General features: G+C 38.9%; 1 protein-coding gene across 1 annotated transcript; it reads left to right on the plus strand.

Annotated features, from left to right (window-relative positions):
* The first annotated feature begins 636 nt into the window (after positions 1-636).
* LOC113635626 (zinc finger C4H2 domain-containing protein) lies at positions 637-15,072 on the plus strand. Its single transcript, XM_027135165.2, has 5 exons — positions 637-879; positions 1,362-1,533; positions 10,680-10,852; positions 10,963-11,125; positions 14,570-15,072. The coding sequence occupies exons 1-5, from the start codon at positions 827-829 to the stop codon at positions 14,681-14,683; spliced, it is 675 nt and encodes a 224-aa protein (XP_026990966.1). The 5' UTR covers positions 637-826; the 3' UTR covers positions 14,684-15,072.
* The last annotated feature ends 2,852 nt before the right edge of the window (positions 15,073-17,924 follow it).

Here is a 17,924-nt window from a genome sequence, read left to right on the forward strand (position 1 = left end):
ACTTACTGTACAATAAGAAAATACATGCTAAAATAGGATGAATTGTTTTTCGTCTAGGTGGTTTATCTAGAATATATAAATCTAATTTTGTCTAGAAATTAAAAATCAATGACAAATTGTGTTTAACTGATACTTCTGAGCAAGAATGGATATTTGCCCATTGAACATGCAAAAACTGCTTTTAATTTGCTTTGTTGTGTATTTTCTATTTTCAGGGCATATTGCTTTGCCTTTTTCAATCCCAACACTCTGGCATCTTCCTTAACCTGCCAGTGTTTTTCTTTTATAACCTTCCCATTAAGGTTATACTTGCACTAGATTTCAGACACAGCTGACTATGAGCAATCAGCTTCTCTGACCTCTATGTTGAAAAATATTGTGTGAAAATAGATGCTATTAATAGGAAAAATGTTTGTTTCACAGAACAAGAATGTTAAGATATTGTATGATATCTGTGATGTATTTGCTATATTTGAACCTCCTGTAAGTGTGGTGTTTTTTGGGGCTGGATAACACATACTCCTTTGTTTTGAACTCTTCTTCTTCTTCTTCTTCTTCTTCTTCTTCTTCTTCTTCTTAACGAATTCTAGAACTCCAATGGTTCTCCAGCACACCTACTTATCACGGCCTTGGAATGAATTGACGTACTTATTTTGACAGCAGCATACGGAGACTGCCGTACAGCAGTAGTATGTGCTTGCGCATGCGCATTGTGTAGCGTTAGCTGCCGTCTGTAACTGCGTTGTACTTCTTTATATGCGGATCTTGGTATAGTTAGTTAATATTAGCACTTAATCGTCGACGTTGAAACATTGAAAACGAGGCCATGGCAGAAGAGCAAGAGATAATGTGCAAATTAGAAAATATTTTGGAAATAAGGTAAAAATGCCCTCCTCTTCATTCATTGGTGTGCGGTGGGTTAGCGAGCTAGCGCCTTACTGATTAACCAGCGCATTGCTTGGCTCATTTGGATTCGCAGTTCAGTTTACTAGCGTTATGCGTTAAGTTAACACCTTCTTTAAGTTATTTATTTTAATCCACATTAACACTTGTTGCACACGGTGATTTCATGTAGCTCGGTTAGTTTTTGGAGAAGCGATGGTAGGCACAGTCTTGATGGTAATACGATGTGTAATTGTTTTGGCGAACAAAGGAACAAGCCTCGATAAACAGCTAAAATTAGCAGCAAATATGTAATGTGGTTGGAAATGTAGCAAGGACACCTCTTTTGTAAAATAAATCTTATTTATAAACATGTCCCAATAAGTAACTTTATTTATTTATTTATTTATTTATTTATTTATTTATTTATTTATTTATTAGCAATCAATCAATTAATTAATTAAGGGCATGTACTTTAGGAATAAAACTCTCCAGCTGCAGAAGATCAAATCCAGGCTGAAGAGCGAGTTTGAGGCCCTTGAAGCTGAAGAGAAACACCTGAGAGAATACAAGCAGGAGATGGACCTGCTCCTTCAGGAGAAGATGGCACATGTTGAGGAACTACGCCTGATTCATGCTGATATCAATGTGGTGTGTATTCGTACTCAGTTTATAGTGCTACTCCATTGTAAAATAGGGTATGGTTAACAGTGTTTTACATTAATTACCTAGACTATGGCAGCCTGCTATGGTCTGATTTGGCCTGACTGTTTTAGAATGTATAACTGAAAATATTTTTAGACATAACAAAAGATCTGTTTTGCGCCATTGCTTTGGCAAAGGTACTCTCACTCCAAGTCAGTCAAATGCTTCCCCTCTCCCTGGGCGAAAACCCTTAACCAATACCCCCCACACCCATAGGAAACACTTGGTTACTATATATAAATCCAGAGTTATCTCTGCCTAGGTTTAATACTTGTGACTGTTTTCCATCACATTTGCCCTTATCCAGAGCAAGTTATAGATGTGCTTTAAAGTTTCTATCAATAAATACATATTGTTACCAGTTTAATAGGCCACAGTCAAGAACACAGTAAGAAAAGCACAGAGACAACACTTTTTGATTAAAGTGCTTATTTAAGTACTTCCCGACGAGGTAAGTCTTGAAGAATTTCAGTCATAGTCAAGCAATGCTAGAGAATCAGGGAGTGTGAGGGGGAGCTAGTCCACTTTTGGTTTTGTAGGTATTCAACAGTGTTTAGAAACTGATTTGAGCAGGTTAAGGAAGCCTTAACATCTTGTACACTAGGCCTATTTTAAAACCTCTTGCATGAAAATGACATGCTCAGTTAAATCACATATATCAAAAAAAGGTGTATTTGAATAATTCTGGTACCAAAATAAAGGTAACACATGAGATTGCTTCAAGTCAGAGTAACAGAAGATGGAACAAAAGTCCTGACAAAACGTACAATTTTAGAGAGTATGTCTCTTTGAATTCAAGAAACTGTTAAACCATTTAATGTTTCAAGTTTAATTTATTAATTGTGTTTCAGAGGTATTATAGAGAGGTTTTTGTAGAAGATTGTTTAGGTGCACTCTCCAGCTAGCAAGAGTGTGTGTGTGTGTGTGTGTGTGTGTGTGTGTGTGTGTGTGTGTGTGTGGGCGGGGGGGGGAGGGGGGTTTGCATTTTATTAAATGCATTTTATTAAACAGTTGAGTTCCTCCTCCCCTTCCTCACAGTGGTTTGACCCACTGCCTGCTTTCCCAGTTCATCTCACCTATTCTGCACACACGAGCAAGGTTTGGCTGCGGCTCAATTAATGTTGAACTCCATTAAGTATGGTATTTTATTCACTTTAAATAAAGCCCTTCTCTTTAATGTAGTTGATGCAGACTCATTAAAAAATTTGTTGAGGCAAAAATACTGATTACCGATGTAAATTTCCATGAATCTGCTATATTAGCGAATAAAATATTACTTATCTAGTTAACGTTAGCTTGTTTACATTAGCTTGCATAGTGCACTGCAGCTAACTGCATAGAGCAGTTACTGTAAATGAATTGTTTAATAATTGATTTTGTTACAAAACATTACTTATTTTATATATATTTTTCACAATAACCGTCACATGTTTATATTTTATTGTATGTTGATGGCTTAACTCTAAACAACACAAACAATGCAATAAATAGTTTTGAAGAAAAATCTGCTTTGTCATTGAACCTGAGAAAAACTTTGAAAATAACCATAATGACGCAGTCTCAATAATAATGATAAAACCAAAGTTTTTCACTGTGGGGACATATCTTTATAAGTACAATTAGACTGTATTATTTGTGTCCCCCTTGCTCATGAGAAATTTTATATTTATTGTCCCTCCCACTGTTAAATGAAATTTACGCCCACGATTATAGGTGTTCATTTTATCTAAATATAACTCTTTTTGGGTTTGTTTTGGAATCTATCCACCATACAATACAGTAATATTTGTTATGCCACAGCTGAATGTGCTTCCGGCTTAGTGAGCTTCAAGAGCAACCTAGCACTTCACAAATAAAAGCAATGATAACTTTGGACCAAATAATCAAAAAAATTCATAATAAACATGTTTACATGCCTTTCAGATAATATAAGGTATTCCTGAACGCTATTCAGATAAGCTGTTGAATTAAAAACATAATCATACATATACACATTGTATTCCTTTTCCAACAGTTTTCCATATTTAAACAGCACTATGATTATATTCCATAGATAACTGCATCATTGAATTTAAAGGTCCTGGACATTAAAATGTTTGGTTATTGCCCAAACAACGTTTGCTCAAGATCCCCTTGGCCGATTTGTGTGCTTGACCTGCCTATGGAAAGGTTTCAGCCTATGCAATTGAATGGCAAATTTGCAGCACTCTCCACATTAAGCAAAATCCAATAGTAAAGCAGAAAATTTTGTGTGTCAAGGGTGATGGCCAGTCACCTTCTTTGATTTGTAAGCGTCTCTTATACAAGGAAAGGAGCACAGGCAATGAAGATATAGTTGATTGGTTGCATTTGAGGATTTTAGAAGATTTTAGATGATGTCTAATGTATCTGGAATTGGTTTCTTTAGGCTAGGAACAACCGTAACTTCATTGGTAGAGAGGGAAAGGAATTAGAGTATGAAAGGGTTGATGGAATGCAGGTAGCTGTAAAGGAAGTGGAAATAGAGGTTAAATTTGGCTTGTGATGAGTATGAGGGCTCCAGTAATGAATTCCTTATGTAGCCACTTTGGCCACAAGCCAATTATTTTGTAGACAATGGGTAGGACAAACAGGTAAAAGGTCCAGGCTGATTTATATTTGTAGTTGCTTGGCTGACAAGTAGGCCTACGTTCAACACACTGCAGATGTTGCCACCTTTTTTATCTTCTGTTTCTTCCAGAGAAGGAAAAGACCCAAATCACCATTGTCTGTCAAAAAAAGTTTTACTAGGTCAACTTGATGATGGGGAAAAAGAACTAATTCCGGAAATAATACACATTATAGATACTACCATTATTGCTCTGCATGTACTTTGGCAGCTGTTAGAAAAATTTTTATTAGGTAAATTTTCAGAACATACAGGTATGTGGAAATGTAAATATCAAAGTCAAATTAAGTGCAGTTAAACTTGCAAACCATACTGTACATTATTACATTGATAGCGACCAATATTTAGCCTAGTCCGTTTTCAGTGATTTCTGGGCAACACAACCCTCGGAGTAGGCAGCATATTGTAAATTTTACTTTTTCTTTGCGGTATGCTGGCTAATGATATTATGATTTGCCTACAACATTAATTTAGTAAAATGTCAACAATGATTTTTTTTTTTCTTGTCAAGAACCGAAAACAGACATTTTATGTTGAAATATGTTTCATTGTCAATAAACATGTTTATTTATGCAGGAATTGTGCAAGAGATACAGCAACGTTTTTGGCCTACAGTAGTAAAGGTGCCAAACACCACAATAACATGTTCAAATATTTACGTTACAGAGAAAAGGCAGACAAGGTTGAATAAAAAAGTCTAAAAAGACCTCATTTAGACTTAAAATCTTGGGAGGTCTCAACACAGGTGAACAGGGTCAAGTGCAACTTGTGATCTGACCACCAAAATCACACAACAGTTGTATTATGTACCCAATCATTCTGCTCTATGATGGTGCACCCAGATGTGCCATTGAAAGGAAGTCTGGTTTGTCTCCCAGGTCGTGTAAAATGATTAGGTTGCAGGTAGTGACTCAAGACTTGTGACAAGGACCTAATTGACTTGGTGTTGTATGATTAAGTGTATGTATACTGTATATAAAATAGGTAAAAGCCCTTCATATGTTTCAACTGGTAAGTTATTTCATCAGCGGTGAAAGAAAACATCCTGTGGTTGTAGAAAAGATGTTACGTTGTTTCAGAAGATTCAAAATATTGGCCTGCATCAAGCAAAGAAAACAAATATGCAGCATACCGAAACTAATAATAATTGTCCAGTGTGGTTTAGAAAAATAAATACAAACTGTTTGGTAATGAAAGTAGAAACATTTCAACACACAGTATGAGAAGAGATCTCAAGGGATTGGGACTAAACAGCTAATAAGCCTTAAGAAAACTACTCATCAGTGAGGCTAAACAAAAAAAAGGACTGTATGACTGCCAAAATAAATATGCTAAATATGGCTGCCAGGATTCATTAAGCTCAAATTGTGAAGGAGTGGTTCAGGAAGCATGAGACCTCATTTTCACACATGGATTGGCCAGCACAGATTCCAGACCTTAGCCACATTGAAAATCTTTATATACAGTAAAATGTGTTTACCTTTTTATACAGCTAGCTATATTATAGATTTTAAAAAAATAAAATCTACAAATTAAGACACTTTTTTTCTGTCAATGGTGTGAGCAGTATTGATAACATGAAATTATATGCTGAATTCTGATGAGCCCCTCCCATCTTTATGATTAAGATGTGTTTGTATGTGTTTATTTATTTATGTTGGCTTTGTAGAAGCCAACATTCTGATTTCCGTTATAAGCTTATTATTATTATTATTATTATTATTATTATTATTATTATTATTATTATGTTGGCTTTGTAGAAGCCAACATTCTGATTTCCGTTATAAGCTTATTATGTTGGCTTTGTAGAAGCCAACATTCTGATTTCCGTTATAAGCTTATTATTATTATTATTATTATTATTATTATTATTATTATTATTATTATTATTATTCTTAGACAAAAATTTATTTAAAAAAATGCGGCCTAGGGCGTTCGAGCCACATGCACCAAATTCGGATATGTCGTAGACCCTGGTCTGAAGTTTGTTGCTTCTATTTTTCTAAGCGATCGGAATTCCGGCATTCCTGGTTCGGAAGCTCAAAGTGGCCTTTTTTCCCATAGACTTCCATTATAAAGTTTTGAGATTTATAACTCGGCAAGTTTTCGAGCGATTTACACCGAACTGGGACAGGTTCTTTAGGACCTTACTCCGGACAAAATTTTTATTCCGGAGTTCCGACGGAATTTTCGGTTTTCCCGTAGTCGACGGTCGTACATCCCATAGACTTGAATAGGGAATTCCGAAAAGTCCTCTAAGCTCACACACACAATACATCCAACATTAAGAATTACATGTACTGTTCTATGCAGTATAATAAGTAGAATCCCATAATGACTGCAGTATTGACATGAAATGTCCAAACCCTCAGTAGCCACTTTTTGCCAAAAGTATTGGCACTCCACAGGGTATTCTGGTGACGTCACTCAACACCACGTGACGTCACGTGTAGCCCCGCCCCCAAAACAAGCGAAATCAAAAATTTGCACAACATGGACATGTGACATATCAAAACACTCAGCACAATGAGGGGAACTGCCCCACGGGTATTCTGGTCACGTCACGTGACGTCACATGTAGCCCCGCCCCCAAAAGAAGCGAAATAAAACATTTGCACAACATGGACATGTGATGTATCAAAACACAGCACAATGAAGGGAACTGCCCCACTGGTATTCGGATCATGTCACATGCTCATGGCCGATCACCCCCTAAAGTATTGGCACCCTAGCGGTCCAGTAGCTTTCACAATCTTTCTGTCCACTCACCTCCAAAATGCACCGGCCTTTGCGAATACTTGCACCGTCAAAGCCAACATCAAAGTTTGTCGCGACGAACTTTACAAATCTAGTTATTATTATTATTATTATTCTTAGACAAAAATTTATTCAAAAAAATGCGGCCTAGGGCGTTCGAGCCACATGCACCAAATTCGGATATGTCGTAGACCCTGGTCTGAAGCTTGTTGCTTCTATTTTTCTAAGAGTTCGGAATTCTGGCATTCCCGGTACGGAAGCTCAAATTGGCCTTTTTTCCCGTAGACTTCCATTATAAAGTTTTGAGGTTTATAACTCGGCAAGTTTTCGAGCGATTTACACCGAACCCAGACAGGTTCTTTAGGACCTTACTCCGGACAAAGTTTTTATTTCGGAATTTCGGTTTTCCGGTAGTCGACGATCGAACATCCCATAGATTTGAATAGGGAATTCCGAAAATTCCTCTAAGTTCTCACACACACAGCGTGCGCAGAGCTCAGGCACGGCTTCTCTCTCTGTGATCCACGCAGTATAATAATAAGTAGAATCCCATAAAGATTGCAGTATTGACATGAAATGTCCAAACCCTCAGTAGCCACTTTTTGCCAAAAGTATTGGCACCCCACCGGATATTCTCGTGACGTCCCTCGACACCACGTGACGTCACGTGATGCCCCGCCCCCAAAACAAGCGAAATCAAAAATTTGCACAACATGGACATGTGACATATCAAAACACTCAGCACAATGAGGGGAACTACCGCACGGGTATTCTGGTCACGTCACGTGACGTCACGTGATGTCACATATAGCCCCGCCCCAAAAATAAGCAAAATCAAAAATTTGTACAACATGGACATGTGACATATCAAAACACTCAGCACAATGAGGGGAACTGCCCCACGGGTATTATGGTCACGTCATGTGACGCCACAGGATGTCACGTGCAGCCCTGCCCCAAAAACAAGCAAAATTAAAAATTTGCACAACATGGACATGTGACATATCAAAACACTCAGCACATTGAGGGGAACTGCCCCACGGGTATTCTGGTCATGTCACGTGATGTCACATGTAGCCCCGCCCCAAAAACAAGCAAAATAAAAAATTTGCACAACATGGACATGTAACATATCAAAACACTCAGCACAATGAGGGGAACTGCCCCACGGGTATTATGGTCACGTCATGTGACGCCACAGGATGTCACGTGCAGCCCTGCCCCAAAAACAAGCAAAATTAAAAATTTGCACAACATGGACATGTGACATATCAAAACACTCAGCACATTGAGGGGAACTGCCCCACGGGTATTCTGGTCACGTCATGTGATGTCACATGTAGCCCCGCCCCAAAAACAAGAAAAATAAAAAATTTGCACAACATGGACATGTAACATATCAAAACACTCAGCACAATGAGGGGAACTGCCCCACGGGTATTCTGGTCACGTAACGTGGGGTCACATGTAGCCCCGCCCCAAAAACAAGAAAAATTTAAAATTTGCACAACATGGACATGTGACATATCAAAACACTCAGCACAATGAGGGGAACTGCCCCACAGGTATTATGATCACGTCATGTGATGTCACGTGATGTTACATGTAGCCCCGCCCCAAAACAAGCATAATTAAGAATTTGCACAACATGGATATGTGACATATCAAAACACTCAGCACAATGAGGGGAACTGCCTCACGGGTATTCTGGTCACGTCACGTGATGTCATGTGAAAATTAAAAATTTGCACAACATGGACATGTGACATATCAACACACTCAGCACAATGAGGGGAACTGCCCCAGGGGTATTCTGGTCACGTGACGTCACGTGTAGCCCCGCCCCCAAAACAAGTGAAATCAAAAATTTGCACATCATGGACATGTGACATATCAAAACAGTCAGCCCAATGAGGGGTATTCTGGTCACGTCATGTGACGTCACGTGATGTCTTATGTAGCCCCGCCCCAAAAAGAAGCAAAATTAAAATTTTGCACAAGATGGACATGTGACATATCAAAACACTCAGCACAATGACGGGAACTGCCCCACGGGTATTCTGGCCATGTCACATAATGTCACATGTAGCCCTGCCCCAAACCAGCGAAATTAAAAATTTGCACAACAGGGACATGTGACATATCAAAACACTCAGCACAATGAGGGGAACTACCTCACAGGTATTTGGATCACGTCACATGCTCATGTCCGCTCACCTCCAAAAGTATTGGCACCCTGGTGGTCCAGTAGCTTTCACAATCTTTCTGTCCACTCACCTCCGAAATGCACGGGCCTTTGCGAATACTTGCACCGTCAAAGCCAACATCAAAGTTTGTTGCGATGAACTTTAAAAATCTAGTTATTATTATTATTCTTAGATAAAAATTTTTTTAAAAAAATGCAGCCTAGGGCATTCTAGCCACATGCACCAAATTCGGATATGTCGTAGACCCTGGTCTGAAGTTTGTTGCTTCTATTTTTCTAAGCGATCTGAATTCCGGCATTCCTGGTACGGAAGCTCAAAGTGGCCTTTTTTCCCATAGACTTCCATTTTAACCTGTTACAGGTCGACGTCTCGTTAACGATCCACCACCGCTAGGAGGCGAGACTGCATCAACTTCTCTGTAACTTCATTGTAACTTTTAAGCATTAAATTCTCTAAATACACTGTTAAATTACAAGAAAAACCTGAACAGACGGACATGTCCATAGAAAAATATTCATATAAAATCCATTTTTGAGTCATTTGACTTAATTTTTTTTTTGGTGAAAGCCAAGACATGTGGCTATGACCCTCAGTTGTTGTTTACCAACCATCATTAAATACAGCAATGTATGTAATCAGTTTATCAGGTACTTGTGTCTAGAGACTAGAGACTCTCTATCAGGTACTTGTGTCTAGAAACTAGAGACTCTCTTCTTTCCAATGAGACCAAGATCACCTCTGTGTGTCAAATTATATGGGAGCTGTACCACTTTTTAGGTGGGTATGTCATCTAGGCGAAAATCATGAAAATGGGGGGGTGACAGGGAAGAGGATAAACTTTTGAGGTTTATAACTCGGCAAGTTTTCGATCGATTTACACCGAACTCGGACAGGATCTTTAGGACCTTACTCCGGACCAAATTTTTATTCCGGAGTTCTGATGGAATTTTTGGTTTTCCCGTAGTCGACGATCGAACATCCCATAGACTTGAATAGGGAATTCCGAAAATTCCTCTAATCTCTCACGCACACAATACATCCAACATTAAGAATTAATCAAAACACTCAGCACAATGAGGGGAACTGCCCCACGGGTATTCTGGTCATGTCACGTGACGTCACGTGTAGCCCCGCCCCCAAAACAAGCGAAATTAAAAATTTGCACAACAGGGACATGTGACATATGTGACATGCCTCTAAAATGCACCAGCCTTTGCGAATACTTGCACCGTCAAAGCCAACATCAAAGTTTGTAGCGACGAACTTTACTTGTTATTATTATTTATTGTTTTTTTGTTTGTTTTTTATTTTTATTTTTTTTTTGCATTTTCTTGTTTTTTTCTCCTAATCAGAAGTTGACATTACAAGCTACATGCTTAAGTCAAACATCAGAGTACCAGTCTTTGTAAGGTTTATAAGGCTATATATGTAGTTTGGATTGCCACCCGTTTAAAGTCTCTTTTGTGTCTGATTTTCTGCAGATGGAGAGCACCATTAAGCAGTCAGAAAATGATCTGAACAAGCTGTTGGAGACTACACGACGCCTTCATGATGAATACAAACCATTGAAGGAGCATGTTGATGCTCTGAGAATGACTCTTGGTCTGAACCGGCTGCCCAACCTTAATGAGGAAGAGGAAAGGCTTTCGCTAGAGTGTGTAATTTTTAAAAATTTATCAAATTTCTTTGTAGGGCAGGCAAAGAAATGAATACTGCTTCATGTGTTTCTTCAAGAAACTAAAGTGTAGAGTTTTCCCCATATAGTTACTTTGAGAAGCAGAAGGCTGAATGGCAGAAAGAGCCGCACGAGCCCATCATTCCTGAATCTCTAGCAGCAGCTGCAGCTGCTGCTCAGCAGCTTCAAGTCTCAAGAAAACAAGACCCACGGCAACCGGCCACTTTCAGACAGCAACCACCACCCATGAAGGTCAGTATAGTTACAATGCTTAACATATTAACTATAATTACTTAAGATAAGGCCAGGTATGATAAACTTTAAATGGGTAAAAAGTAAAATGAGCAAAAAGAAAGTAAGTATTGTGTGTTTATTGAATTAGGATAAATTGTACAAAGTAGTGCATTATGAAATACAGTCCCTTACAAAACTGTTGGTATAACAAGGTTTATACCAACATAGGATAATATTGATCACTCCATTCAACGGTCAATGAACAAGAGCTTTTATTTCTTGGTATTTGCATTCATATGTGTCAATCTACCTGAAACACTGAACTATGCTATCTGAACTCACAATATTAGGCCAACAGATTTCTAGGAACAGAAAAATTGAAGTAAATAACACTTAATATTTTTCATGGTTATCGCTTGCTCTCAATAACTGCATCAAGCCTTTACTCACTGACATCACTAGATTATTGGCTTCTTTTTTTCAGTTATTTGTTATGGGTTAATTCTCCCTTTTGTCTCCTCTTCAGGAAGTAAAATACATGCTCATTTCGTCAAGGTCTGGTGATTGACTTAGCCAGTCTAAAAGTTCTTTGTTCAGTTGACATTGTTGTTCATTGTCTTGCTGCATTATGAAGTTCCTTCAGAATAATCTTTATTCATTACTCTATAAATTGGGAGTTAGAATGTTCCTTTAAACTTCTAACTTCTTTAGTAAGCCTGTTCCAGAAACAGCTATGTAAGCTCTGACACTACTTCTACCAAGTTTTATAGATAAGCTTATAGATGAGCAGATCCAATGTTTTCCATCACATTGGTAGCAGTTAATGGTTCCAAAACCTTTGTCCAAAACATCTTTGTGAATTTCAACCTGGGCTTCTGATACTTATTGTTAATAAGTGGTTTGCTTCTTGTGGTATGTCTTCTTAATTTCTGTTCTTGAAGTCTTCTTCGAATGGTGGAATGTGATACCAGTCATGCATGCCATGTACAGGTTATTAAATTGCATCTTTTGTTTCTTTAATTAGAACCGCCCTGAATACACTTTCATGTAACAGATGTTTATACATAGTGTACAAGACAAAACTAAAAAGTTTACATACACTTGATGCTTAATACTGTACTGTATGCACAAGTACTGCACATTATTCGGTCTTCTGCATTTTTTGCCCACTTTCCAATATGATATTAATAAAAAAAGGCCTTGCACTCCTGTGTAGTCATCCTTCCTTGTTTCTGTTCCTTACCTGTCTGGTTTGACCCTGCTTGTAACCTGTTGCTGATTCTTGCCTGCTCAGTATCGCCCTGGTGATACTATGCATGATATCCATTACTGGACCAGGCTTATCTTCTGTTTCTGCATGCTGTATCTGTCCTTACTGTTGCCCCATTTTCCAGTGATGTTTAAGTTTGAACTGTCTATTAAAGACTCTCTTAACTCTGTGTCCTGTATTTGAGTCCTTCCTCCAGATTACCATCTGGATAATCATGGACTCATCTACCAACCCTCCTTGGGAATCTATCTCAGACCAGCACGGCCCATGAGATGCAGATAACGGCTCTCAAGAAGGCATCAATGTGCCTCATCCCGTGCCTCAGCACCCGCTTCTGTTGCCATGACTCTTAAACCTCCTCCAGCACCCCCAGTCATGACATTGGCCAGGGAGCCTCATCCTGGGCACTTTTCCAGAGAACCATCTTTGAGTTGCATCCCTTTTCTCTCTGAGCACTCCAAGATATCTTACATTATCTCACTGGCAAGGACTGACAGTGTGCAGAATTCTGAATGAGGAATTGGCTAACCAGCTGAGCTTTGAGACTGTTTACTTGTCTGTTTTCCACTTCCAGGCGCTGGATGGCCATGTATTACATAAGGCCTTGGTTAATGATATCTTAGGAGACATGCTTATCAAGTTTCTTTGTGTATCTGGATGACATTCTCATCTTCTCTTACTCTACGGAAAACAGACACCACGTTCAACTTGTGCTTCAACGCCTGCTCCAGAACCATCTGTATGTGAAAGTTGAGAAGTGTGAATTCCATACCCCATTCACCGCATTTTTGGGCTTTGTACTCTCGTCTGGTAACAACTGTGAGGGACTTACTGCACGCTGATAGCAGGAAGCAGTTCCAGCAGTTCCTGGGATTCACAAACACATCCTCTTTTTATCCATCATGGTCACGGCCCTTTGTCTCAACATCAAGAGGTGGGTACTGCAAGTCTCTCAGTACCTGATGGCTGTCCAGGGGGAAAGTTAGTCCCCAAACTTCTGTGCTCTCAAGTCCTCTAATGGTGACACAGCTCTCCCATGGTCTGTCACCCCAGAATTGCCCACATCTTGTCTGTACCTTGAGGTACAGTGCTTTTGGTGGCCATCATTTAAGTAAGATGATGAAATCAGGTATTTTGTTGCTGCTTAACCTGTCTGTGCTCAGCATAAGATACCCAGGGTTCCTCTGGCCGGCCTGCTTCTTGATCCCAGGTGGCCATGGTCTCACACATCCATGGAATTTGTTATTGGTTTACCTTCATTGGCTGGGCATACCACCATTTTCTTTGTGGTTGACTGATTCTCCAAAATGGCTCATTTCATTGCCTTGCCCAAACTGCCATTAGCTAAGGAACCTGCTCTGTTTATGCTCCAGCAAATGTTTCACCTGAATGGCCTCCCATGCAACCGAGGTCCCCAGTTTACTTTTGGAAAGAGTCTTGACAGCTTCTAGGGGTCACCATCAGCTTGTCTTCAGGGTTCCCCTCACAGTCTAACGGACAAACTGAGTGGCTGAATCAGGAACTTGAGGTGGGGCTCCACATCCCATGCTCCAGAGAATCTGTGTCTTGGTCCTCCAAACTTATTTGGGTTCTCTTCTAGGGCACCTACAGTTACCATCCTCTGCTGTCTTTTAACCAGGAATTGGTTTAACCCAGAGTCTTGCGTATTCATCCTACCTTCCATGTCTCGATGCTCAATCCTATCCAAGCTTGCTCGTTAGTTTGGGATGTCAATCTGTTTCGACATTTTTAGTGCTGTATCTCCAGAACGAGAGTTTGAAAGCTTTAAGGTTTATATGGATTTGTCATTGTAACTAGCAGATGAACTGATTAGATGTTCGAATTGATCCAAACAAGGCCAAAGCCACAGCAATTTCAAATGTTTGAAATGGCTTTTTTTGTAGCATTCTTGATGTTTGAAGTATATTTTATGGGAATTTCACACAAATAACTTTGCTACATATAAATTAATATCAAGAAGGACAAGTCATGCATGTAAACATTCTAACTTGCATAGCAGCTGTACTGTATTCAAACATGATTGCATGGGGAAAGTAAAGAGTATTTACTGATATACTGAAACTATACCCCTGCTAGTTAAAACAGAAGACTAGATTTAAATGGACACAATGCAGATTCTGTAAGTCATTTTTATTAACATATTTTATTTATTAATTATCTTGTGCACACAGGCGTGCCTATCTTGTCACCAGCAAATTCACCGAAATGCACCAATCTGTCCACTGTGTAAAGCAAAGAGTCGTTCCAGGAATCCCAAGAAACCCAAGAGGAAACCTGATGAGTAAATAAAATTGAACTTATTTTTACATGCAAGAGTCTCCCTTTAGAGCTTTTTTTATGTAAACTGTCTTATAGTCCCTTGTGTGTGTATTTGATTTAATTCTGTTAAACTTAAGATTTTTGTTATTATTCATGCAACGATAAAAATTGTTACCATTACATTAACACCATATGTAAACAGTTTTTACTGTTTGTACTGAAATCCATTTACATATTTTCAGTCACTAGTTAAAAGGTAAGTAGTTTGTTATTAAAACATATGATTTCTTTTTCTTGTAGAAAATATATGAACAGGATCTGCAAATTGTGATAAAGCAGTGGCTGTATTACACATTAATAATGCTAAAATTGTAGTCTTGCATGTTTGTGTGATTAAAATTTTAATAATTGAAAATTCTGACTAATTTGTTCAATCGATGAACTCAAACTGATTGAAAGGTTTGGCTAATGCTGAAAAGTGTTCTATACTGGATGTTTCCACTTTTTTAAATATTTGGCAGATGTACTTTGTATTTTATATGGTTCAATAGGATACAGTGCATCTATTTTTTTTTTTTTTTTTTAATTCTACAAGCAATACCCCATAATGACAACATGGAAGAGTTTTGTTTGAAATATTTGCAAATTTGTTCAAAATAAGAAGCCTTCGCTCAATATTATGTTGAAGCACCGTTGGCAGCAATTACAGCTTCAAGTCTTTTTGAGTATGATGCGACAAGCTTGGCACACCTACTTCTTCTTTGCAGGACCTCTCAAGCTCCATAAGGTTGGATAGGGAGCGTTAGTGTACAGCCATTTTCCACCACCATGCTTTATTGTAGGAATGATATATCGGGCGATGAGGATTCCTCCAGATTTGTCACTTTCTAGTTCAATCTTTGCTATATCAGACCAGAGAAATTTTATCATGGTCTGATATAGCAGTGGTCTGAGAGTCTTTCAGGTGCCTTTTGGCCAATTCCAGGTGGGCCATTATGTGCCTTTTACAGAGGAGTGGCTTCTGTCGAGCCATGTTGCTGTACAGGACTGATTGGAGGAGTGACTCAGTGATGGCTGTTCTTCTGGAAGGTTCTCCTCTCTCCACAGAGAAAAGCTGGAGCTTTGTCAGAGTGTCCATCTGGTTCTTGGTCACCTGCCTGACTAAGGCCCTTCTCCTTCCCCTCCTCAGTTTGGCTGGGAGGCCTGTTCTAGAAAGAGTTCTGGTGGTTCAAACTTCTTCCATTTATGGATGATCTAAGCCACTGTGCTCATTGGGACCTTAAGTGCTGCAGAAATTTTCCTGTACCCTTCCCCAGATCTGTGCCTGGATACAATCCTCTCTTGGAAGTCTACAGACAATTCCTTGCACTTCATGGCTTTGGTTTGTGCTCTGACATGCACTTTTAACTGTGGGACCTTATATAGACAGGTGTGTGTCTTTTCAAATCATGTAAAGTTAACTGAATTTACCACAGGTGGGCTCCAATCAAGTTGTAGAAACATCTCAAAGATTTTTCATTTCTTTAGCTCAATTTTTAGTGTCATGGTAAAGGCTGTGAATACTTATGAACAGGTTTTCTTTTTTTATTATTTAAGAATGAATGATTTCCAGATGCACTGTACAGTATGTCATGCAATTGTTTTGTTTGTAAAAGGTTTTGTTTGACCTTTTTTTGACTGAATTCATTCACCCAGAACTTGCTTACATTAGACTATCTTATTAGAGAGAGCTACGTATCTGGCATAGCTGAGTTAATACTTACATTGCTGCTGTTTAGTATTGACTACGATTTCTGAGAGAGCATAGAGAAAGGGAAAAGACTTGCAAGAATGACTCTCACTGCCAAGCAGCGCAAATGTTCACACAAGTTTTTATACAGGTAAATAAACATTGTTTCATATCCACATTGCTACATAAACCACATGTAGTTCTATTATCTGGAAAAATTCAATGATTCCAGTCATTCTTAAGATGAATTTAGAGTATTAATTTGTTGACGGGTCGCCGTGCCGTGCGTGGCACGGAAGTCAAAGTGACCACTAGGGGATGACCCAGAAACAAGCTTCAATTCAACTTTAAAGCATCAAATCCTCCAAAAACACGAAAAAACCTATTTACCTATTAAATTTTATACTCTCAATATTTTTTTAAGCCCACACACAAAGCATAATATGATTCACAGCCTTCATACAATTAGAAAAAAATTTTGGACAAAACTGACCTAGGTGGCGCTATACCGGTTTTTCCCTTACCTTTAGATGCGTCTCTTTCTTCACTGGGGTAATATATTCCAAAACAAATAATCCACAAAAATCCACATAGGTCCAAGGAATTGAAATCTGTAAGTCTTTTAATCCAAAACGCTCTGGTCGCGCCGCAAATATTCCGTTAGTGTTCTGAAAACTGGAAACAGAAGTGCGCCATCATCTCGTTTTGCCACTCTAACTTCATTGGGATATTCAAAAATTCAAAGTCTACGTCATATTTATAGCCCAGGTCCTAACGAATCAAATAAGCCCTCATTTGAGCCAATCGGTGCTTGTATGGCAGAGATAGACGGCTGAGAAGCCAATGATGGCATGACCTCATTTTTGGGAACCCGCTTTTGACTGACAATTACTCCTTCCAATAGCAATGAAATGGGCTGGGACCTATACAGCTGTTTAGCCAATAAGCAGACAATTCCAACGGTATGCGGCATGCCATATGTTCTTTGCCTGTGTCTGCGTGAACTGGATGCGCAGAAGAATTCTTGCGTAATCCTTGACCTTTTGTCCCTCTCACAGCTCAGGGTGTCAAGTTACAGGCCTTTTTTCACACCAGAGTGATAGAGAGAGAGTCTATGCTTGTTTAAGGCCTTTCAGACTGAGCATGCAGCCTTTTATTTCAAAGTTATATAGTAAACAAGTACACAAAAACGCTGCACCAGATGACCATGTCCGTAGAAAAATATTTTTATTGAAGCCATTTTTGGGTCTTTTGACTTTAATTTTTTTTTGGTGAAAGCCAAGACATGTGGCTATGACCCTCAGTTGTTATTTGGTCCCTAGCATGTTCCAGAAAAATAAGATTAATCAGTTTATCAGGTAAACAACCCAGGCAGAAATGAAAACCTTCCATTCTAGCCCCTGTAACTTTGTGCCAGTAAGGCCTAGAATCAATCTGAAACTAGTTTCTGAAACTAGAGAATCTCCAATGAGACCAGGCCCACCCCTGTGTGTCAAAGTATGTGGGAGCGGTACCACTTTATGTTGGGTAGGTCATGT

Source organism: Tachysurus fulvidraco, chromosome 17, assembly GCF_022655615.1.
Source record: "Tachysurus fulvidraco isolate hzauxx_2018 chromosome 17, HZAU_PFXX_2.0, whole genome shotgun sequence".
In the NCBI taxonomy this organism is placed as follows: Eukaryota; Metazoa; Chordata; class Actinopteri; order Siluriformes; family Bagridae; genus Tachysurus; species Tachysurus fulvidraco.

Excerpts from the sequence above, each read along its gene's own strand:
- LOC113635626 (XM_027135165.2), top strand. The coding sequence starts at position 827 with ATGGCAGAAGAGCAAGAGATAATGTGCAAATTAGAAAATATTTTGGAA. Across the intron at positions 880-1,361 it reads GAAAATATTTTGGAAATAAG|GAATAAAACTCTCCAGCTGC; the intron begins GTAAAAATGCCC and ends CATGTACTTTAG. Across the intron at positions 1,534-10,679 it reads TTCATGCTGATATCAATGTG|ATGGAGAGCACCATTAAGCA; the intron begins GTGTGTATTCGT and ends GATTTTCTGCAG.